The sequence below is a fragment of the Thunnus maccoyii genome, chromosome 24 (assembly GCF_910596095.1).
Source record: "Thunnus maccoyii chromosome 24, fThuMac1.1, whole genome shotgun sequence".
Classification (NCBI taxonomy): Eukaryota; Metazoa; Chordata; class Actinopteri; order Scombriformes; family Scombridae; genus Thunnus; species Thunnus maccoyii.
In genome coordinates this window covers 11,440,639-11,465,105 of record NC_056556.1, presented here as the reverse complement: position 1 = coordinate 11,465,105, position 24,467 = coordinate 11,440,639, and the positions used below count along the sequence as shown (strand labels likewise).

Below are 24,467 nucleotides of genomic sequence, written 5' to 3'. Positions count from 1 at the left end.
ACCTCAAAATTGTGCTTATAGCCAGTAGGTGATATGTTAATTTTTAGCAGATGGGAGTATCCCACGACTACACGTTGCTACTTGTCTACTCTATACAGTATATAGGCTACAATATAGTGTAGAATCGAGTATTTATAGTATATAGTTCAGAGAGTATTATAGATCCAAGACGAAACTGACAGAAGGGTGGGACTGAGAGAAAAAGGCACGATTACAAATCTGTCTGCTACTTCAGCACCACGGACAGCACCATGGATTTATCAATACACAGCACAGTTAGGCTATTGATATTTCAGAACCATAGTCGGGGCGATAGATTCTAACTTGCACAAACCTCAGTCAGATAAAGGATCAATGAGTCAGGCAGACTAGACTAACATAAATAACCCCTCTGCCTCTGCACTCTCTCTGCTACTAGGGGATGGAGGTTAACAAGGGGGATGCATTTTGGTCATTTTGCTAACAAGGGGGACAGCATCTCCCCTCATCTCCCTCATATCACCTTCTGCTTATAGGCACATGACTAAATGTACTTAGTTACTTTCCACCATTGGGTGTGCTTTCAAAAAAAAAATCTCAGAATTAAATTGCATCCAATCCTTGAATTACCAGGAAAAAAGTGCACAACAGTCTTCTGTTCACACCCTTTGCTCAATTTCTTTGTGATAAAAAACAATAACTTCCACTGTTTTATTTCACCACATGATGGAGCTGTTGCTCATGTCACCAGTTAACAAAACAGGTTAGTAAAACTCGCAGTGATACTCAACAATATAGTTTCCTATTTAGTCGATTAAAAATGATTGTTAAGAGTTAACCAAGAATTTAGCTTTACTTGAACCTTATAAATTAGATATGATACATTCTCAAATTAGAAATGTGGTCAATTTGAAATTCTGTGGCACTTTCTGACAAAAACAGCTGATCTGCGGCGTAGGAATACAGAAGGTGTACGGTTGAGAAGATGTAGTGCTAAAGGAGATGCAAGATAAAGCGGTGAAAATATCCTAAATATAGCGTACACTTAAACTGATATTGATTTTTTGGGGGTGGGCCTTTTCTTAGGGGGCTAAAATACAGCAGCAGTCCACTGCGTAGCTTCCGTGCCGACCCAACTACCTCATATAACCCCACTTAAAAAGCGAACTATCCTTTCAAACGAGCTTTCAAACGCTATTGTGAAGCGTCGTGAGACCGGAAGTCTCCCGGTCGCTGCCTTCCGCTAACTTGACGCAGCTCGGCTGGGTCACGCTGCAAGCCAGCCGGATGTTTTGCGTCGCCAAGCAGTATGTGAAGACATGAGATGGGAACATTTGCTCGTTTTAACAGAAAGCTAAACCCGTGCGGCTCCAGCGGAGGCCCCGAACAGGTGAGTGCATGTTTACTGAATTAGCAGAGCGGACTTTTGTCGCCGGAGGAGCCGCAGGTTGCTGTGGGTGAAAGCTGCAGGGAGGTCGTGACGGTGTTGGGTTTGCAGTGACCGTGCACGCCTCGTGCGCGCGCCCGCTCCCCCCCCTCTCTCCACACACACATCCATCATATAGTTTCTGGCAGATTGTGGCGTCTTCAACAGGCAGGAAACGTAGATGCTGCAGGAAATGCATGTTTTTAAACGAGAGGCAATGTTTGTGCTGTGGAGTGAAGGAGGCCTTAGCAAAAACACAAGCTTTCCACTAGTTGTCTGTTTTCTGGTGGATTCAGGAAGGCAGCAGAGAGACAGTGAAGACCCTGTTTGTCTTTGTTATCACCTACCTAGTGTTCTCGTGTATCTGCTTTCTCTGGCAGCTGTGTCTCTGTCACACAGAGGTTGGTAGTGGCTCCCTGAGGATCAGAAACAGTTGGGCCTCAGCAGCTGTCTGTCCTCATCCAACGAGGTTTTTAATTTCATCCTCTTGCTTTCTTACGACCATCTCTGACTCTGATCTAAAAGTGTGGACTGCTTTCCAAACTGCACTTCACATGCAGCTCTATTTCATGCAAACTCCCTCACAGTAAAACTGAAGTTTAAATTGTTATTTTAAGGGCGTAAATGAGGCATAAAGTTCACTAACAAAGATAAAAAGTCACTCTTTATTGTGGTTTTGCCTTCATCTGCTCCATGGTACGAGTATTGATTTGAACACATGCAACAGACACACACCAGTGTGTTGCCATGATATCCTAATTTAATCCATACTGGCTGTTTCTTTGTTAGTGTTTTCAGTGCAGGCTGCAAACGCAGAGGTTAGAAGAGCAGTCAGAGGTCAGGAGGGCAGAAGCGCTCCTTCTGTTGCCTTTGTCAGATAGAACATGCAAATCATTTTCAGTATTTGTTTTAATCTGCTAGATGGGTGTGTTGCAGGGAAATCATCTGAAAGTGTTTTGTATAAAGTTGTTTAAGTAATTTTCCAAGCAAACATGCTATAGTTCCAGCTTCTGTTGTTTTAAAACATAGTAAACCTCAGTTTTTGGACTGTTGGTCAAGCAAAAAGCAAATCGAAGAAGTCACCTTGGGTTTTAGGAACTTGTGATGAGCATTTTTCACAGTTGTTTGACGACATTTTACAGACCATTTAATTGATTTATTCCAGAAAATAATCAGTGGGTTAATCGATGGAGGTAACAAAATGGAAATAATTGTTAGTTGCAGCCGTACAACAGATTAAAACACCTTCTAAAGATGAATTTGCATCCTTTTTTTTTCCAACAAATACATCCTCTCTGCTATTCTCATCAGTATTGTTCCGTTGCCACTACTCAGTAGCTTGGCTTTGTTTTATGTGTACTCGTGTTTGTTATCTGTCTCCAAAGAGGAAAACGATCGTCCTGTTGCTGCTGCAGTTGCTGGGAGCAGCACATACACACACACACACACCTGTTTGTTACAACAGATGGTCTACAGAGTGCTCTTCTGTCAACTGAAGCCCACAGTGTGTTTGGATACGGCGCAGTCGGTCAGCTGTTGTATCTCCCCTCATCACCCTTATCTGACTCGGCAAGCTGACTCAGAAGACATTCTTATTTAATCAGGCAGTTGTTTTCCTGTTGAGCTGCTAAGCTGAGAGAAACACTTATTTTACTTGGCAAGTAAACTGAGAACACACACTGATACACATCGACACCACGGACCGCTTTTTGTTTTCTTTTGATTACGTACTAACGTCTTGCTGCCAAGATATATTTTGCTAGCTTTATCTCTCTAAATTAATATTTCTGCTGGCTGACATCTTGTCCTTTGGTGTTATTTCAAACCGAGAGACTGGATCATACTGTGACTGTTTCAAAATGGGCAACGCACTGGTGTAGTATTGAGAGTAAGTCTGGCAATAGGCCTGCAACCAACAATCGTTTCATATTTCAATTTTAATATGTGGTTTTATGTGTGTCAACATTAGAGCTGCAATGATTAGTCGATTATTAAGCAAAGACGCCAAGAATTTGCTCTTTGCAGCCTCTCGAATGTGAGAATTTGAAGCTTTTCTGTGTCATAAATGATAATATAGTGAATATCTTTAGATTTTGGACTGTTGATCAGATAAAACAAGACATCTGAAGACATAACAACACTGATCACTATATTCTGATATTCTATAGACAAAACAAAAGATTAATCAAGGAAATGACCGGCAGATTAATCAATAATAAAATAATAATTGTTAGTTACAGCCCTTATGGCATCATTCCTCTGACAAGCTTTTTTTTGTAAACTTCCACAAAACCTTTTAAAATTTAAATTTTTATTGTGTTTTTTTTTTTCCCAACTATGTATCAGAATCACGGATGAAAAATCAATAACCAATAACAGTATGGCTGTAGCAACAACTTTCATTATCAATTTATCTGCCAATTATTTTCTCAATCATTGTTTTGTCTGTAAATATATATAATATATAATGTATGTAACGAGCATTGTTGCTTAAAAATGACTCAATTATTCAACCATCAAAATAGTTGCAGATCAATTTTATGTCGATCGACTAATTGATTCAGTGACTAATCGTTGCAGGGCTAAACGACACCATCATAAACATAAATATGACTCGCTCTCTTTCCCAAATTGTATCAGTTTTCGATCTGAACAACCAATTGATCAGTTGACCAACTCTGTCAGCAACTATAACCAAAGAATCATTTCCCCATTTTTGTTCCAGCAAACATGCCAGACATCAACCACTTCTAGTTTCTCACTTGTGAGGATTTTCATGCTTTTCTTTGCCTTATGTGATAGTAAACTGATTATCTTTGGTTTTTGATTGTTTGTTGGACAAAACAAGACATGTTGGGCTTGGAGAAATTATGACATTATGGCATTTTTCCACTATTTTCTGACGGTTTCTAGACTAGACAGTTCATCAGGAAAATAATCGGCATATTAAACCATTACAAAGTCAATTGTTAGTTGCTGCTGTAATCATTCATTGGCCACTGCTGCTTCCACATATCAGATGTTTAAACCAGCTAAACTGGCTTCTTGCATTGTGGACTCTAATTATTTCTCACCTGATCATGCAGAGTGAGGTCATCTCTCTTTAATACATCAGCTTCCCTGTAGAGGAGACTTATCTTATATCCATGATATGATATCTTCTGTCTCTACTGAAAGCGTGTGACCAGAGCCGATGTCAAAAGTGACATTGAAAGGTTTGTTTTCTGGCTTAGTTTGATGCCATAAAACACTGACATTACTGGAGCTGATGTATCACACATCGTCATGCACTATTTGACAATCTCATGATCTCTTTGCTGATTATCTTCGCACCAGAGACGAGGAAAATAAAGTACGTTTATTGTATAATATGCACAAAACTCAAAAAAAAAAATAGCTCAATTTGGAGATTCATTGTGACACCCTTACATCTTGAGTGCAGTGTATTCATCTCAGACAGAAGCGTGTAAAACAAAAGACAAATATACTTAGATCATCCTAGAGAGAGAGATAAGTTACAGGAAGCCACCTGCGCTACTGGGCTGAGCTCCAGAGTACTCTGTTTAAATAAAAATGTCTTTGGGATGTGTAGACAGCTCAAATATTGAAACTACTACATATTTTCCTTAAGCTTGCTTTATGTAACTTCTTTCCAGGCGTTTTTCAAAAGCAAGGGATGCCAAACTTCCCTTGTTTTTAACCGCATCCTGTCAGGTGTAATTTTACTTGGAAAAAGTGACCAAAAAAAAGTGAGTGGTTCAGTCCAAACTCTGTTTTTCTCCTTTTATTGGCTTGATGCCCAGTTTAGCCCATTCACTGTTTTTTTTTTTGTGTGTGTGTGTGAAGTCATCCTGGCATTGTGGCATCTGGACCTCTTGTGTCTTTTAATGTGTATCAACATCAGTGAGTCTGATGCAAACAAACAAGAGCAGTTTCGTATTAAATCATTCAAATTCTGTTCAGTTATTTGCACACGGGCTCCATAATCCTATTTAAGACAGAAAGCCAAAGATTTGTGCTTCCGAGTCATCTGCCCTAAGTGTGCCGCAACAATGAGGAACAGGTCCCCTCCTCATACTCATTGGGACATAAAACTTTTTGATGTTCCTCACCCCCCGCGCTCGTCCTTTTTCCCTTTCAGCCCGAGCCACACTCTCCTCTTTCCTCTTGCACTCTCTTAAAGGCCGCGCTAGTCTTTCAGCCAGGCTTGGTCCCTTTTCTTTCTTGTTTGAACCCCCCCCACCTCCCCCCACCCATCCTCCTCTACCACCCCCAGCCCGAGACAAAGAGACGAGAGTGACTGTGGTGCTCTGTGGCCAGGTGTTCTCCATTGCTGCCCCGGGTCGTAATAGCACCAGCCCTCACACTGCAGCTGCCCTCCCCAGCCTCCCATTGTGTAGCTCTATTGTTCAGCCGCCCACCCCTCGTTGATTCATCGGCCACACAGGGGAAGCCCTTTCAGACTGAGGAGAGAGTGTGTGTGTGTATGTGTGTGTGTGTGTGCTGGTGCACGTTGAGTACGCGTGCCTTGGGGAAACTGGGTGTTGCAGGCATTTGCCCACAGCCACTCCCCTCCTCCTCCTCCTCCTTGTCGCCGCATCTCATTGTACGACTACCATGCTCCGATTGGTGGAAGAGTAGCCACTCTAAACGAGGGAATGGCAGACATTGTTGGTCCATCTGTTCTGCCACTCATTGTCCAACTTGTCTGCTTCTGTAGGGGGAAAAAAAAAATAGAGCTCTGGAAGACAGTCAGACACTGAGGACAGAGGCGCTTGGCTGGAGTTGTGGATGCTCTGTGTTGGAGCTGCAGCTAAGGACCAAATATCAACTTTGGATTTAGCTGTGTGGGAACTTTAGGACTTTTTTTCTCAGTTTCACCTGCAGTGTTGTCAAACTGGTTTTTAAGGATTTTAAATACATGGAAATGAACTAATCTGAGGCTTTTTCCCCCCCTTCATTGTTTGTTGATCCTTGTTAAGTCTGGTAAGTGTGATACAACCTCACCTTTTTGCTGACTTATATTCTGTAAGTTTGTTCTGATCTCTGTTTTAAAAAGCAGCTGATCTTTTTTTTTGTTCTACTACCCTTGTCTCCACTGAGATGATGCTACAGCAGTTTTACCTGCATGACAGGTTGCTCCCTCACAAACAACCAGACTGAGCCTGTGCAGGGCTGCAGCATCATAAATAACTTGTATGCAGACGTAACAAAACTCTTCTTAACCAGATTCCCTTGAAATCAAAGTAGATCTGAGGTGCCACGTAGTCATGTTTAGTTCGCATTTTTTGTATGTTTAGTTTTGGATGTGAAATATTGCAACTTGGAGTGAGTTAAGTAATAGTGAGACAAGAATTGAGAGGCAACTTGCAGCTTCATAACTGTCACAGCAATAGTCAGGTTAGGAGAGGAGCTCGGTGTGCAGCTCAGGGTGAAAAGTTTGTAGCCGTGTAAGCACACCTGCCAAAAACAGAGCAGCTGTTACGCTGGCACTGCAGTTGTTCAAATTTCAAACAGTGTAATCTGTGTTGATATGAAACTCGATGGGGGGATGGGCCGGTGTTGCAGGATTTTGTGGGGAGTTAACAAAAAAAAGCTAGCTTCCTTTTTTATCTGGGTCACATGAGGCTGGTGGAAGAGCAGCTTTGGCTAAAGATGTTGGCTTTGGAAAGTGTGTGTGTGTGTGTGTGCATGTGCGTGTGTGTGTGTGTAACTTTCACAGTGTACATCCAACCGTGTGTGTCAGCCAGTGCTCCCTGTCTGTGCCGCTGCGTCTTTCTTCTCACTCTATTGGCTGTGAGGAGACAGGGGTGCACTGTTTGTGTGTGTGTGTGTGTGTGTGTGTGTGTGTGTGTGTGTGTGTGTGTGTGTGTGTGTGTGTGTGTGTGTGTGTGTGTGTGTGTGTGTGTGTGTGTGTGTGTGTGTGTGTGAGGGGGAGACACCAGTTGTGAGTAGCGCTCAGTAGACATCTGTTGCCCTGTTGCTGGCGGGGAAAGCCTAACGCGCCATCTAGATGCACCAAAACACACACACACACACACACACACACACACACACACACACACACACACACACACACACACACACACAGAATTCCCCTGTCTGATTATTCTGGTGGGGACAGCCCCCCTTTTTTTTTTTTTTTTACAGTAAGTTTGCACAGTATCAGGCATACAGTGATATACTTTCAGACAACCCCCCTCTAGTCCTCCCTGTGCCCCTCCCAGACCGCCCCCCCCTCCTTCAAACTGGAGACCTGAAACCCATTTACCCCCTCTCTCACCCACTGCACACACACACACACACACACACACACTAACACAAAGCTCCCACATACAAAGCGCTGTGAGGACTGTGTTACATATTCATTACTGCCTCCATCAAAGCCACCAGTGCTGCTGCTGCTGCTGCTGCTGCTGCTGCTGCTGTGTGTGGGAGCCGGCTCGCTGATGTTTGAAAGATGCACCCACTCAGCCTGGAGGTCTGGAAATGGTGTGATGAGGTTACTCTGCCGTTGGTCCATTAGGACTGAGCTTTATTCGGGCATTCCACAATGCACTGAATGCATTATTCTGTGGGACTGGGACCACACGAGAAGACTTTTTAGAAATCCCAACCAACTGTGAGAACTCATTATCACACATTTCTGCAGCTCAAACAGCAGGATTATAGTCAGATTTGTGCAGATTGTAAAACATGAAACAAGATTAATGTGATTATGATACAGTAGCTCCAACTGGTCTCATGTGGAAGCCTGAAACCTGCACACAGTAAAGTTTCTCTTGATGATGACCTGCCATCATTTTTACAGATCAGACCATGATCTTAATATGTAAACCCCCCTCATGGTACCGCTAGATGCAGCTGCAAGTTACAGGCAACACAGTCGCTTTTATTCTCTATTCAGAGTTGGCAAAGTTCGATATAATAATCCGTCAGAACACAAAGTCAGGTTTACCAAAGCACTGCAAAGTTTGTTGTAGCGAGTTTTCTGTCTGTCTTCCTGATGATCCTCACCGGTCGATGGTGCAGCCGCCTCCACAGCTGCAGCGCCTCTCTCTCGGCTGTTGCTGTATCATAGCTCTGTTGTGTGTGATTCACTATATTTGGCCCCATAAGTTGTAATAGTAGTTCCTCATCTCTGTAAAGTTGGTTGTTGGTTTGTGTTTGTTTGGAATCACGTTGAGACTCAGCAGCTGAAGTCAGGCTGCAGCTGTAACGTCGATCTGGTGGTCACTTCCTCTACCACGGTCTGTTGTGTCTCATTCAACAGCACATCATTCAGCCTTGTGTCATGAAACTAGTTTTCTTCCAAATATACTGATATTTTAGAGTATTTAGTAGTATGATATTTTAGTGCCTGCTTTTCCATATCACTAGTGTAACGTGGTAGACGGGAGTGTTTTGGAAGACCCACATTTGACCGTCCTTGAAGGCACCACTGCAGAATGAGGAAACTATGTTTCCTCATTTTAACTTAACTTTTAATTTAAGTTAAAAGTTGACTCAGTATCAATATAAGTTGAGGAAACTTATATTGGAAACTTATATAGGAAACTATGTTTCCTCATTTCCTGTAGTGGTTCATGTTTTATTTAGAGGGAAACTTTGCCAATTTTCAGCCAGCATTGTATCATTACAGTGTGGGTAGTATATGCAAATGAACAATGTTTAAACTTCCTCCATGTTGCCTGCACCCAGACCTCCCCGTTTATTTGGTGGCCACTGTGTGACACATGCTGTTTCATGCATCAAATGCCTTTATATTTAATGAATGCAACTGTTTCTTTGGGCTGTTATCTAACTAAATTGATTACAAAATGAGATGCGGCAGGATCTGTGTGTAATAATTTCCTGAGGGAAACACTTGATTATTCTTCAGATGCTTGTCATTGTTGTAAATGTGTCCCATCATGCATTAGCACAATATGACTTATGTCCTATTTTTGTTGTTAATGATTAGGTGCCTTGTGCTGAATAGGGCCAAGTATGATTTTAAATTCTTGCAATATCTTATGTTGAGGAATACTTTTCTACAAAATCCTTTTTTCATTTAACATAGAAGCTAAACCTCTCAAAACATTAAATGTTGCCTAAATACAAACAGAAACTTTGCCTCAATAAAATAGTCTAAAGTTGGCAAAATTTTGGATTTAATCAGGAATGATCTGATCAAAGACTATTAAAAACTACCAATCAGACCAGACACTGGCTGACAGTTTTTGATACTCAGTGTGATGGACACATTTCATTTGAAACCAAAAGTAGTGAAGTTTGATCATATAGAGATGCACTGATCCAACTTTTTCCCCTCTAACTAGTGCTCTCCTTTTCCAAAATTTAAAATCGGTAAACCTCACTGTGTTGAACTCAAAGATTCTGGATTTCATGAGGGACTCGAATACTCTTAATTTAATGACAGACTGGATCAGGAATCTGTATCCTTGTCTGCTGACACCAGATCCCACTTAAACTTTGTTTGCAGTTAATTCTAAGGATTTATTGTAATTTGCTTCTTACAGTAGCGACACAAATTGTGGACATTCTCAGACAATTTTAAGTCAGTTAGGCATGCTTTTTTTTGTCACAAACTGCTTTTTTGAGTATAGTAACATATAAGTGATATTGATCTACTGTTTGCATTGTTGACCAGATTCATTGGTGTAATGTCTGGTGTTGATGCGTTGCTTGTGCTTTAGGTTGGATGATGTCAAGCCTGAGAGATACTTAAGTTGAATAGATAGTTTGGATGTGTCATTTCAGACCATCATCAGTGCGCATGAAATGTTCCCAATAGCCCCACAGCAGCATGAGTCACTTTGTGAGGTTGTGTATATGTATGTGTTATGTGCATGGGCACCATTAACACCCACGGTGGTTGATGCCAAGGTCCCAGTGCTAATCACTCCTGCATGTCCATTGTTGTCTTGGTTGGCGGGGTGGGATGCCAGTGAGGCACACTTAAGCCCCTCCCTCCCCCACACCAGACCCTTTTGTAATATACTGTGTGTGTGTGTGTGTGTGGAAGGCGGGCGCCGACTGAACGCCGCAGCCTCTGTCTTGGCATTTGGAAAGGAGAATGCTTTCAACAGCTGTAGCTTAGCAACAGTAGCTCAGCCACGTTGCTAGGCAGCCCTTTTTCATAAAATGCACACTCACTCCACCCCAGCCCCCCTCCCCCCCTCCTTCCCTCCCTCCCTCCCTCCTTCCAGTCACTTCCCTTTCCATCATCTGTTTTGTCCAGATAATGTTGATTTTTAGTTGTTTTCTAGGTTGGAAGATTTTCAGGTCCCACTAGGCTGAAGTGCTTTAGGCCATGTCCAACTACACGTTTACATTTATACAGTTTGCTAGTATTGATCCCCTCTGGAGGGTTTAACTTAACATAAAATAACATAAATGTAACGTTTGTTTGAAGACACACAAAAGGGAATCAATACAGTAAATACTGAAACTTTCATTGACGTCAATAAGCATAAATTTTATGTCGACTAAAGTTGTCGTTTCAACAGATTAACGTATTAGTTTCATGATCACAGATTAACTTTCAAACGGGCTTCCTGTAATTTGCGTGGAGCTAAACCTTTGACACCAATCAGATTAGTCTAACCAGTTCCCATGATGTCCCATTGGTGTCTGAATGCAATATGTTGATTGGCTTGGTAGCCTCAGAGCCCCTCGGTGTTTTAATGAGTGACTCTGCCACCCCAGTGGGAAGAAGCATATGGACCTTAATTACCAGGTAGAACATGAGGGGGAAGGGTCTGTCGGCCCCATCGCTAACGGCTTGGTGTCTCTCTTTTTTTTTAAACAGTTCACCCTCTGTTCCCCCCTTAGATTAATGTGCTGTGGCGTGGCTCTATAAAAACACACAGGGGCCAGACTAAAAAAAAAAAAAACGCGGGAGTCCATTAATTAGGGTGAGAGGCCCCAACGGCTCTTTGTGTCTGCCAGTCTGCGCCTCATCAGAGTCCCCAACTACCCGACACAGCCAGTCATAGCGAGTGTAAACATCAGCTCAGAGCCCAACAGCGTTAGGATGACTTAAGCAAAATTTCCCTAGAAAACTAATAATGCAAAGTCAGATTTTCCTAAAATGACAGTCAGTGTTGACTCAAAATGATCAAGAGTTCAGCCTGAATGCAAATTCTCTTATTTCAGTAGTTTTTTATTTTTCTTCTTTTTTTTTTTGACACCATACTTATGTTTTAAGTATTCTCCCAGAAGGTGTCATCTCATCTTATAAAATAGGTAGTTAAAATCTCGCAATCTGATATCGGCTATGATGTTTAATGTCTTTTTACAGTTCTGTAGGCAGTTTTTCCTTGGGTGTACAATTGATGGGAATGTTCAAATGAATGCAGATAGATAAACTCACTGACTAGCTTTAACGTTAGCTTAGCAGTTTACTAATGTTGCATAGCAGAACTACTTTCTTGTAAATGACTCTTGTAATTGTTATTTAATAAAATAGTTTTTATTGGATTGTGTCCATAATCTGCTGCGTGTCGGGCCAAATAACTTCCCTTAGCTGTGATATAATCACAGTAAACCACGGCCAGTCTTGAGATACTGCATGAATGTAGATCTACAGATTTCCTTTGAGTTCCAGTGCTGGTTATTGGAGATGAAAATGTCAAACATTCAACATTTTTGCTGCATTACTTTAATGATATTGTCAATCAACTTAATTATGTAGAGCACTTTCCTTTGCTGAGCTAAACTGGTGTTGCTGGTCCCTGCGTAATGTATACCAGAGTTTAACAGTGATACAGGATGTCAGTCTCCCACTCACTCCATCCTCCTTCTGTCTCTTTCTTTAGGCACCAATGAGTCGAGCTTTGTGAGAGGGCAGCAGTCGGCCCGGTGTGCTGGATGTCTGTGACAGATCCATGGGCCAGAAGGACCATGTGGAGGCAGGAGCAGGCCACATCCTCGACCTGGGGCTGGATTTGGAGTATCTCCACGTAGCAGGGGCTGACCGGCAAGCTGGCGGTGCTGACGGGCCCCCTGCTATGGAGGAGCAGGGGGAGAGCTCCGGCAACAGCAGTACCGCCAATTCCCCTCCACCGACCACGGTGGAGGAAAACGCCGGGTCCGATGCAGAGTGCGAGCTGGCGGTGTCTTCCGGCGCCACCCTCGCCGCCGGCCTCAACCCGGATGGAGGAGAGGGTGCGATAACTCACAGTAAGAACACCCACCAGCCACTCTGTCGGACCCAGTGTGTGGACTTAGGGACTGAGGGGCCTCCTGAGCCCCCATCTGAACTCTCATCAGAGCTTGAAGAAGACACCCCTGCCAAGTCCCCACCCAGCTCCCCGTGTAAGCACCCACCCGAGCTTCCGTCCAATCCCTCCGCATCAGAGGGTAGTGGGAAGGAGTACCAGGCTAAGCTGGAGTTTGCGCTGAAGCTTGGCTACTCTGAGGAGACAGTGCGACTGGTGCTGTCCAAGCTGGGCCCTGACACTCTAATCAACGACATACTGGGAGAGCTGGTCAAACTGGGCACCAAATCAGACTCGGAGCAGCCAGCTGGATCTTTGGCCTCTACCTCATCCTCTTCATCCTCTTCTTCCTCTTGTGGTTGTTCTGACTTGCTGGACAGCCAGCGCTCAGATTCACCCTGTCCGTCAGACTCTGTGTGTGACCAGGACAACCTGCGGCCAATCGTGGTGGATGGAAGTAACGTAGCCATGAGGTGAGCAGTCTATGGTTACTATCATAATAAAGATGTATAGTTCAATAACTTTATTGATTCCACACAACAGACATTTACATATTAGTATGTGTTTATTGTTGAAAATTGCTGTATAGATCGATATTGAAACCCAAAATGTTAATTTGCTGTTACTCTGTCCTTGCTATGCCTTGTAGCCATGGCAACAAGGAAGTGTTTTCCTGCCAGGGCATCCAGCTGGCTGTAGATTGGTTCCTAGAGCGTGGTCATCATGACATCACAGTGTTTGTGCCTGCATGGAGGAAAGAGCAGTCCCGCCCCGATGCCCCTATAACAGGTGAGCACAGGAAGCAGTTTGACACAAACACACACACGCAGTAGATACAGTCGTGAGATTCTTCTGACCTCGCCGTATCTCCCTCACCCACCCACAGATCAGGAGATCTTGCGTCGCCTTGAGAAGGAAAAGATCCTGGTCTTTACTCCTTCGCGTCGTGTCCAAGGTCGCCGCGTGGTCTGCTATGACGACCGCTTCATTGTCAAGCTGGCCTATGAGTCAGACGGCATCATCGTCTCCAATGACAACTACCGAGACCTGGCTAATGAGAAACCTGAGTGGAAGAAGTTCATCGATGAGCGACTGCTCATGTATTCCTTTGTCAATGACAAGTAAGTGGGGGTGGATTGTGGAGGTGCATTTGATAAGTTTTGTCAGTATTATAGATCTTTATTAACTTATGTCAAAAACTATTTTTTTTCTTCATCTGATAGCTGTGAATAGATATGACATGTACCTAAGATCTCTACTTCTGTTAAGCAAATGTCATGCAAACTGACATTTAAATATGCACAAACACTATTATCCTTTAACGAACAGTGATGTAATTATCCTTTCTAATCCTCCCTTGCTGTCTCTCAGATTCATGCCCCCAGATGACCCTCTTGGTCGTCATGGCCCCAGCTTAGACAACTTCCTGAGGAAAAGACCTGTCATGCCTGAGCAGAAGAAACAGCCTTGCCCATACGGTAAGAACACAAACACAAAACTCACCTAAATGCAAATATGCACATACATAGAAATAACACGCTACTGGACAGAATGTACACTATAGTGCATCTGAAAAAGAAATTTTCCTTTAACAAGGTAATGTAACTTTATTTTAACCGCCCCTATTTTGCATTTATAAACACTATATAAATAATGAATGGCTTATAACACTATTTCACACTTTTGTGTAATTGTAAACAGATATAAGGACATGTTTAAGTGTTTATTAATGTCTTAACTATAACTCCTACTGTGAGGCATTCATAACTAGTGTATAAATTTTAATGAATACTTGGTATCATTGCATAACATATTTTTAATCATAGATGTCTTCAGTAATTTTAAACATAGTTATACGCTATTCTAAACCCATTGTACTGTGTACTGTAAAATTATTATAAGTCAATATATAAATATCTTTTGATAATTTTAAACCCCAACCCTACACATGTTTTGTACATGTGCATTATCGGTCATGGTTATGAAGTGATATATAATTGTAGTAATCCATTATGAGGCTATTAATTTAAATATTAAAATATCTGAGCAACTTTAACACTAAACAAAAATGTGTATCCATCCACCTATTCATTCATCTGTTTTTAGATAAGTTAAGTCCTTTGCTGATTTGTCCACCTTCTCTAATTCTGCATTACTTTAAAATAATGTGCTGTTGGACATTTTTACAACAAAATCAGTCAAATCTTCTCCAGAGCATAATTGTATACTATTTATTTTTGCAGCACATGAGTGTACATTCATCAATTACCACTTATCCATGTTGTATATTGAAGTAAACTGTAGCTTTTCATTCTTTCCAAACATAAATGTGTTATATCACATGCCTTATATCTGCAGTATAAAAATGACAAACAATCTTCAATTGGAGAAAGATTTTATTAAAAGTTCAGAACAAGAAAAAAAACCATTGCCACACATCTTATAACTTAGGAAATAAATAAAATGTTATCATTACAACTATGTTATACAGAAGTAATGAATGCTTCAAGAGGAGGACTTATAGTTGTCAACAAAGACATTCATTCACACTTAAAAATGTCTTTAAAGGATTTGGCTGGCTATTTTTCTTATTGTCAACAAATCTCATGTCCAGAGCCAAAACAATAATGACCTGATCCAACTTATAAGTCTTGTGTGTTTATCCAAAGCCTGCTATTTTGTATTCCTCTGTGTTGTAGACCTCCACTGTTGTCCAAAAATGATTAAAAACATGTTAGTGAGCCGCACCATTGCACTGGGTGATACTATCTTATCGCTATTTTTACCCTTTTGAACCATTTCTAAACATCTTACGGTAGCCACCCTCTTCAGAGATGATGGAACATGTCACCCCGTGCAGCGGTTTGGCTCACTGACGTGTTTTTAATAGTTTTTGGACAACAATGGAGGCACAGAGGAATAAGATATATCGGACTTCGGATACACACGCAATACTTGTAAATTGGATCAGTTCATTGTTGGTTTGGCTCTGTACATGAGATTTGATGGTGATAAGAGAAATACAGAAAATTGCCAGCCATATCCTTTAAATCAGTTTACAACTACACTATAGTGTTTATATACAGTTTTTAAATGCTAAATAGGGGAGGTTAAAATAAAGGGTTAACAGAAATGCTTTAGAGGTACAGAAGGGTGACAAATTAAAGGAAAAACCAGCCTGAATGCTTGACCCCTACAGTGAGGGGATCCGGTGGCTCTGTTGTGCTTTGGGTCCACTTGTCCCCTTAGAGGGAAGGGTCACTGCAAATCAATACAAAGTTGTTCTGAGTCATCACCTTTATCCTATGATGAAACATTTTTATCCTGATGGGAGTGGTCTCTTCCAGGATGACGGTGCCCCAATTCACAGGGCACGAGGGGTCACTGAATGGTTTGAGTATGAAAATGGTGTGAATCATATGCTATGGCCTTCACAGTCACCAGATCTCAACCCAATTGAACACCTATGGCAGATTTTGTACTGACGTGTTAGAAAGCGCTCATCAAAACACCAAATGAGGGAATATCTTTTGGAAGAATGGTGTTCATCCCTCCAGAAGAGTTCAGAGACTTAGAATCAATGCCAAAGCTGAGGAAGATATTTTTATTTGGTGTTTTGATGAGTGCTTTCTAACACGTCAGTCCAAAATCTCCCATAGGTGTTCAACTCACTGGGTTGAGATCTGATGACTGCGAAGGCCATATCATATGATTCACACCATTTTCATACTCCTCAAATTATTCAGTGACCCCTCATGCCCTGTGAATTGGGGCACCGTCAACCTGGAAGAGACCACTCCCATCAGGATAGAAATGTTTCATCATAGGATAAAGGTGATCACTCAGAACAACTTTGTATTGATTTGCAGCGACCCTTCCCTCTAAGGGGACAAGTGGACCCAAACCATGCCAGCAAAACGCCCCCCAAAGCATAAAAGAGCCACCAGATCCCCTCACTGTAGGGGTCAAGCATTCAAACCTGTACCAATTTCTCCTTTAATATGTCACCTATCTGTACGTGTAGTGGTGACAGTGAGTGTAAACAATTGTGTAGGTTACATATTTATGGGGCTCAAATGTTTTGTCAATTTGAAAGGCAAATTTGTAAATGGACAGCTGAAATTTGAAACTGAAGGCTGACGCATTGATTTTTGACCCTGAAAAAATAATAGTGTAACCAAACTACGAATGAGTGAATGAAAAGTTTTTCAGTTCAACTGTAATTTCGATACATTTTGTGATTTATTCAAAGAAATTGCAAAAATGTATCAATTACATTCATAAATTCACAATTGACAAAACATCTGGCCCCTATTGAGCCCCATACTAACTTATGTTGCTTAAAGGATAAGGCTAATGATTTTCTATATTTTTCTTATCGTCAACAAATCTCACGGGCAGAGCCAAACCAACAATGAACTGATCCAATTTACAAGTACTGTCTGTGTATGCAAAGCCTGATATCTTACTCCTCTGTGCCGTAGAGCTCTGTTCAAAAACTATTAAAAACACATCAGTGAGCCACATTGTTGCACTGGGAGACATGTTCCTTCATTACGAAGAGTTTGGGCACAGTAATTTGTTTAGAAGTGGCTGCAAATACTGATAACAGTAATCACATTTTCAGTCTCAGCAGAGCAGTTCCGTGTACGGCAGATGCCACTGCGCATGTGTGGGAACACGTTTTCAATTACAGTGCTTTGCTAGCTTGTTACTACATATCACAGCTCTGTACTATATTGTAAATTCCTGAAAGAGCTTTAGTACAAACCTCTGAGAAATTTACAATATAGCACAACAAGCTAGCAAATCACTGTAAACACGTAGAATGTGTTGCTGCACATGCTCAGTGGGTAATACAAGGAACTGCTATCTTGAGACTGAAAATATGATCACTGCCATTAGTCTTTGGAGCCACTTCCAAACAAACTACTGTAACCGTAATCTTCAGGGTGAAAGAACAAGTCACCAAGTGCAATGGTGCAGCTCAGTGATATGTTTTTAATAGATCTTGGACAACAATAGAGGTCTGCGACACAGAGGAACTCAATATGTTGGGATTTGGATACACACGCAATACGTGAAAGTTGGAACTCTTCATCATTGGTTTGGCTCTGCACATGAGATTTGTTGACGATAAGAAAAATATAGAAAATCATTAGCCTTATCCTGCAAGCGACATCAGTCAATATATATGGGGCTAAATAGGGGCCAGATGTTTTGTGAATTTGTGAATGTAATTTTGATAGATTTTTGTAATTTCTTAAAATAAATCACAAAAATGTATTGAAATTACAGTCGAACTGAAAACCTTTCATACTTATTTATAGTTTGGTTACAGTTACTTTTTCAAGGTCAAAAATCAATATGTCAGCCTTCAGTTTAAAATTTTAGCTGTTGATTTACAAATTTGTCTTTCAAATTGACAAAACATTTGAGCCCCATAAATATGTAACCTACACAATTGTTCACACTCACTGTCACCGCTACACATACAGATAGGTGACAAATTAAAGGAGAAATTGGTACAGGTCTGAATGCTTGACCCCTACAGTGAGGGGATCTGGTGGCTCTGTTATGATTTGGGGGCATTTTGCTGGCATGGTTTGGGTCCACTTGTCCCCTTAGAGGGAAGGGTCACTGCAAATCAATACAATGTTGTTCTGAGTCATCACCTTTATCCTATGATGAAACATTTCTATTCTGATGGGAGTGATCTCTTCCAGGATGACAATGCCCCAATTCACAAGGCACGGTGTGAATCATATGCTATGGCCTTTACAGGCACCAGATTTCAACCCAATTGAACCCCTATGGAAGATTTTGGACTGATGTGTTAGACAGCACTCATCAAAACACCAAATGAGGGAATATCTTTTGGAAGAATGGTGTTCCTCAGCTTTGGCATTGATTCTAAAAGTCTCTAGAACTCTTCTGGAGGGATGAACACCATTCTTCAAAAAAATATTCCCTCCTTTGGTGTTTTGATGATGGTGTTGGAGAGCGCTGTCTAACACGTCAGTCCAAAATCTCCCAGATGTGTTCAATGAGGTTGAGATCTGGTGACTGTGAAGGCCATAGCATATGATTCACATATTTTCATACTCAAACCATTCAGTGACCCCTCGTGCCCTATGGATGGGGGTGTTGTCATCCTGGAAGAGACCACTCCCTTCAGGATAGAAATGTTTCATCATAGGATAAAGGTGATGACTCAGAACAACTTTTGATTAGCAGTGACCCTTCCCTCTAAGGGGACAAGTGGACCCAAACCATGCCAGCAAAGTGCCCCCAAAGCATAACAGAGCCACCAGATCCCCTCACTGTAGGGGTCAAGCATCCAGACCTGTACCAGTTTTTCCCTTAATTTGTCACTCATCTGTATGTGTAGCAGTGACAGTGAGTGTGAACAATTGCTAATGGTTTTCTATATTTTTCTTATCGTCAACAAATCTCATGTGCAGAGCCAAACCAACAATGAACTGATCCAACTTTCAAGTATTGTGTGTTTCCAAAGCCTGATATGTCGTATTCCTCTGTTTTGAAGACCTCCATTTTTGTCCAAAAACGATTAAAAACATGTCAGTGAGCCGCACCGCTGCATTGGGTGACATGTTCCTTCACCCTGAAAGTTAAGGTTACAATAGTTTGTTTAGAAGTGGCTCTAAAGTCTAATGGCAGTGATCATATTTTCTGCCTCAGGAGAGCAGTTCTTTGTATGACAGACCCCACTGAACATGTGCAGCAACGCATCTTAGAGAATGTGTTTACAGTGATTTGCTAACTTGTTGTGCTATATTGTAAATTTCTCAGAGGTTTGTACTAAAGCTCTTTGAGAAATTTACAATGTAGTTCAGAGCTGTGATATGTAGTAACAAGCTAGCAAAGCACTGTAATTGAAAACGTGTTCCCACACATGCGCAGTGGTGTCTGCCGTACACAGAACTGCTCTGCTGAGACTGAAAATGTGATTACTGTTATTAATCTTTGCAGCCATTTCTAAACAAACTACCATGCCCAAACTCTTCGTAATGAAGGAACATGTCTCCCAATGCAACAATGTGGCTCACTGACGTGTTTTTAATAGTTTTTGGACAGAGATCTATGGCACAGAGGAGTAAGATATCAGGCTTTGCATACACAGACAGTACTTGTAAATTGGATCAGTTCATTGTTGGTTTGGCTCTGCACATGAGATTTGTTGACAATAAGAAAAATATTGAAAATCATCAGCCTTATCTTTTAATGTTTGCTGGGAGCTTGTTCATTTACTATGTAATGACACTGAGACCTTCTGTCTCTTCGCTCCAGGAAAGAAGTGCACTTACGGCCACAAGTGTAAGTACTACCACCCAGAAAGAGGTGCTCAGCCCCAGCGTGCTGTGGCTGATGAGCTGCGTGCCAGTGCCAAGACCTGCGTCACCACAAAGAACCAGGGGGACACTGGGCTAGTGAAGAGCCACAGTGTGCCAGCTGGCAGCATTGAGGCAAAAAAAGGTGCCCAGAAAAGGCAGTCAGACCCCAGCATCCGAGCTCTGTCATACAGTGATGCTGAGGAGAAGCTACTGGCAAAAGGGAGGCAGGAAAGCCAAAAGAACAGCATATGTGGTAGCAGCAGCAATAGCAGTTCCAGCAGCAGCAGCGGGAGTATAACTATGTCCCCAGCTCCAGGAGGCCCTCCATCCAGCCTTAGCCTTCCCCAAGACCAACAGTCCAGAGCAGCCACTCCTCATGGTCTCCTACCAAACCCCAGCCACGACCTTTACCCTCACTGCGAGTCTCCGGACATGAGCTACTACTCAGTAACGCGTGCCTACTCCGGCCTGAGCCTCTCCTCCAGACGGAGCCCAGACTGTCGCTTCCCCAATGACACAGACCTGCGGCTTGGCTCAATGGGCTCAGCAGGCTCTGAATGTGGCAGTGAAAGCAGCGTGAGTTGCGGTAGCAGCTGTGACTCATACAGTGAGAGGCCATGTCCCGGATGCCCCCCAGACACCTTACTGGAAGATGGCATCCATTATGCCAATCCTCACAGCCGGCTGTATCCTCATCATGCCACATCGAACCATGAGCTTTGTGGCCTTCATGCTGCCGACTACACAAATATCCAACACAGCCACACATCTAATACCGGAGTACACAGCTACCACTTGACACGCGGGCAAAGCTGTGCTCATGATCAGCCTCCAGACGCTCCGCCAAAACGCCCTCTGTACCCCTTGTCCCCTCATCTCCAGCACCAGCCGCTGGCTGCACGCTCCAGCTGTCCAGGCGACTACCACTCTCTACCCCAGTCCAACCCTCACCCCCCTGGCTCTCCTCTTGGCCGCTGCCTGGCCCCCACACGAGCAGAGAGCGTGTCAGACTCACATCTGTATGATCACCTCTCTACATCACACCATCACCACCGGCCAAAAGCTTTGCCCAGCTGGGACACGTACTACAGGCAGCCGCCATTGCCGCCACCCCGGTATGAGCCGTCTGCCTACCAGAGCCTGCCAGACACACGTCAGTCATCCTGGCACACCCCTCCCTGGGCACAAGAAGGCTACGCCCAGCACCACTCCTCTCACCCAGCTCTCCACCCGTCGCCAACACATTACCTAAACCATCCACCACCTTCAGCTCACACTCCTCACCCACCCCATCCATCCAGCAAACCTCTCCCGCCTTACCCGCCTCATAGCGCTCACCTTACAGTGCCCTCCCACGCTCCTCCCTCCTACATGCCACAGCATTCAGAATCCCCTGCACACAGCCACTACGGGGACATGAGGGAGAAAGTGTATGTCAACCTGTGTAACATCTTCCCATCAGAGTTGGTGAGCAGAGTAATGGCCAGGAGCCCCCACATCACAGACCCCCAACAGCTGGCAGCCGCCATCCTGGCAGAAAAAGCTCAATCAGGCTACTGAGGGATGAAGGAAAAGTGTCATTATTCATTAGAAAACAACAAGAGTTGTGACTTCTGAACAGAAATGGGAAAACACAAAACTAGACACAGTTTGCATCAGCAGAACAAATTGGAATTTGCCTTTGCACCACTTGAAAGCACGTTGGGTTTGCATGTAAAATACTGGAATGCTTTTGGATCGTCTCTTTTCTTAAGACGTTGATGAGAGAATGCATATGTTTGAAGGAAATAAAATGCTGAAGATAATCCAAATCCAGCTCTGGTCACTGTTCAGCGACAACTAAATCGACTTAAAGTGGAGAGAGCAAGCTAAAAACTTTCAACAAAATGTATGACATGGAGATTGTTCAACACCTGCTCAGTTGGTCATTGTAATTATATAGTAGCTTATTTTTTGTCTTTCACATGCAGGACTTGTTTTGCATTAAATTCAAGAGGCACTTTTTTTTTGTTTTACAGCCAAATCGTAATGTAGGGAGTTGGTATGCATCAGTCAATTATGACTGATGAAGGATATTTTATTCCACTACCTTTATGACAAGATTTAAAGGGAGTTGATTTTTAGGGAATACACACACACACATTATGTACACTGTACACTGTATTTACTCTCACACCTGAGTCAAACTGATTTTTTTTTTCTTGCATGTGTGTAGCATCAGTTGGATAGGATTTTCTATTTCACAACTATAATGAAAGTGACGGTAACATAAGTAAAACTTAATTTCTGCAATTTTCTTAACTTGTTATGTGGCAAATCTCCGTCTGAGTCCATACATCACGTGACAGTTTCAAACTACTATTTGACCAAGGTCTATGTATTATATTAATCTCTTTGTGTGTGTCGTGCGGCTGTTTGTGGGGTTTTTCCATGTTGGTAAAAATAGGTGTCTGAAAGATAGTCGTCTTATTTGAGATGACGTCAGTATTTTGGTCAGAGTTGTAGCTGTAGAGATGGGTGACCCTGTCGTGTGTACCTTAGTTTTAGTAAGGGACATCTCTCTCTCTATCTCTTTCTATCTCTCTCTCTCTCTGGCCCTTTATTTTGGGTCAACTCTGGCATCTGCTACAGACAGAGAACACTTGGACACCTGTAAATGAAACATGTATGTATTGTAAATATATTTAACAGATTCCTCTGCTATGCTTTTGGCTAACAGTGTCTACTGTTGTCTGTAGCAGATCCCAGCTGAATCCATGCTAGACAGAGAAAAACCTTGTTTGATACAAATTGTATCATTAACTAAGTCGCTGATGTTATATACAGTACATGGACTTGTTGATCCGTATTTATCAAACACTCTTGATGTATTGCTATATGATGAAGTGCATTAACAACAGTTACTGTTCCAATCGAGATGTTCCAACTTTTAATCTTGTGGAAATAGCTTTGAGACAATTATTTCAAATATGTTATGAAACAAAAGCAGTTGTTCGCCTACTATGTTTAGGTATAACAACTTCTTTATCTGCGCTTTTGGGTTTGAAGCTGGCTTATTTTCTACAAGAGCTCCGATTAGATATGTGAGAATTACGCTTTGGTTTACTGGTTGACGACATATCTGCCCATTTGCAAACAGAATTAAGTTAGTTTTTTTTCACAGTGAGGTTGGGGTCAGTTCATGTTTAAGCTGTCTTAAGCCTCTTCATTAAAGTCGGGGTGATTTCCTTTTAAAATAATATTTTAAAACTTAATAGCTGAAATAATAGAGAACTGATGTATTATCATTAACCAATCTATTGTTTCTATTAAATCATGAATTGAGTGAACAGATCCCAACCATGTTTAGAAAAGAAATGATTATATTTGGGTCAGTCCCATATCCCATGGCGGCCATTTTGAATGTCCATAACACTCTACTAAAGCTCTACCTGGAGTATTTGCAAATATATAAAGCTACTGTTGCCTTAAGTAAAAAATGAGGCCATAAGTGTAATCACTGAAGTAATCTCGAGCTACAACTTTTTACATGTAGCAAGCAAAGCGTTCAGATAGTTTAGCTGCTAGCTGCTTTGCAGACACAAAGTTAAATGTGGAAAGTTTGTTTGATATGTTAAGGGAGAAATATAATGACTGTGGTCACAGTGCATTACAGGGTGATTACTTACAAACATGACATAATCTGAGAAAATGCTTCAACTACACTACTTAAAGATTAAATGATAACTGCTGAGGCTATTTGAGCACTTACTAAACTAATGTTAACATTCCCCTTATTATGATACATTTGATCTGTTTAGGGTGTAACCTGCCTGAAGCTACATTAAAAAAATAATACATTTGGACATGTGTTGCACTTTAATTAGTAAGATATTCAATATTCTGAATGAGGCCAGATTACTACTCACACTTAGATATCATAAGCCAGACTGAAATGTTAAACTACTTTATATTGATTTGGATTAATTCATATGTTAAATAATTAATCAATAAATAATGTTATCAGCAGGACATACTGTAGCGTAGTTGTACTTGACCAGGTAGAGCTAAGTTCATAATGTCCGCCAAGGAAACAAGTCTACACAGTGAGCTCATCATACAGTTCATCACAAGCCAGCTACATAAAGCCCACTGGTTTCTTTCCTGTCCAACGTGTCAGATTGTACAAATATGAACGATTGTACAATAACACGTGCTGTTGATGAGAGAGAACCTCTGTGTGTATTGAAGAAGCGCCTTCTCTCTGGCCTCCTGGCACTGTGTGTCAGCGTGGCACCTGAGCGTGGGCCCAAAGTAATGCCTCTTCATGGCATTGTGCTTATGACACATCCAATACTCTGAACTATGTTCAGCTAACTGTTATGCATGTTTTGATTTTGTTTTGGTTTCTGCATGTTTACTTGTGTTTTATTTGTGTACATAGCTGTGTTACTGTCCTGGAAATTTGTCTTGCCGTTATTGTGACATGATGCTAGCTGTCTA

General features: G+C 42.0%; 1 protein-coding gene across 1 annotated transcript in view; it reads left to right on the top strand.

The window, feature by feature from the left end:
• Positions 1-1,201: 1,201 nt before the first annotated feature.
• The window catches only part of LOC121892186 (probable ribonuclease ZC3H12C), a 24,039-nt gene continuing 773 nt past the window's right edge, over positions 1,202-24,467 (top strand). The window contains exons 1-6 of the mRNA XM_042405072.1: positions 1,202-1,369; positions 12,229-13,103; positions 13,280-13,419; positions 13,517-13,751; positions 14,002-14,108; positions 19,942-24,467. The exon at positions 19,942-24,467 is cut by the window's right edge and continues 773 nt beyond it. Coding sequence (XP_042261006.1) covers positions 12,298-13,103; positions 13,280-13,419; positions 13,517-13,751; positions 14,002-14,108; positions 19,942-21,545 — 2,892 coding nt within the window. The 5' untranslated portion in view covers positions 1,202-1,369; positions 12,229-12,297 and the 3' untranslated portion in view covers positions 21,546-24,467. The remainder of the gene's footprint in view (positions 1,370-12,228; positions 13,104-13,279; positions 13,420-13,516; positions 13,752-14,001; positions 14,109-19,941) is intronic.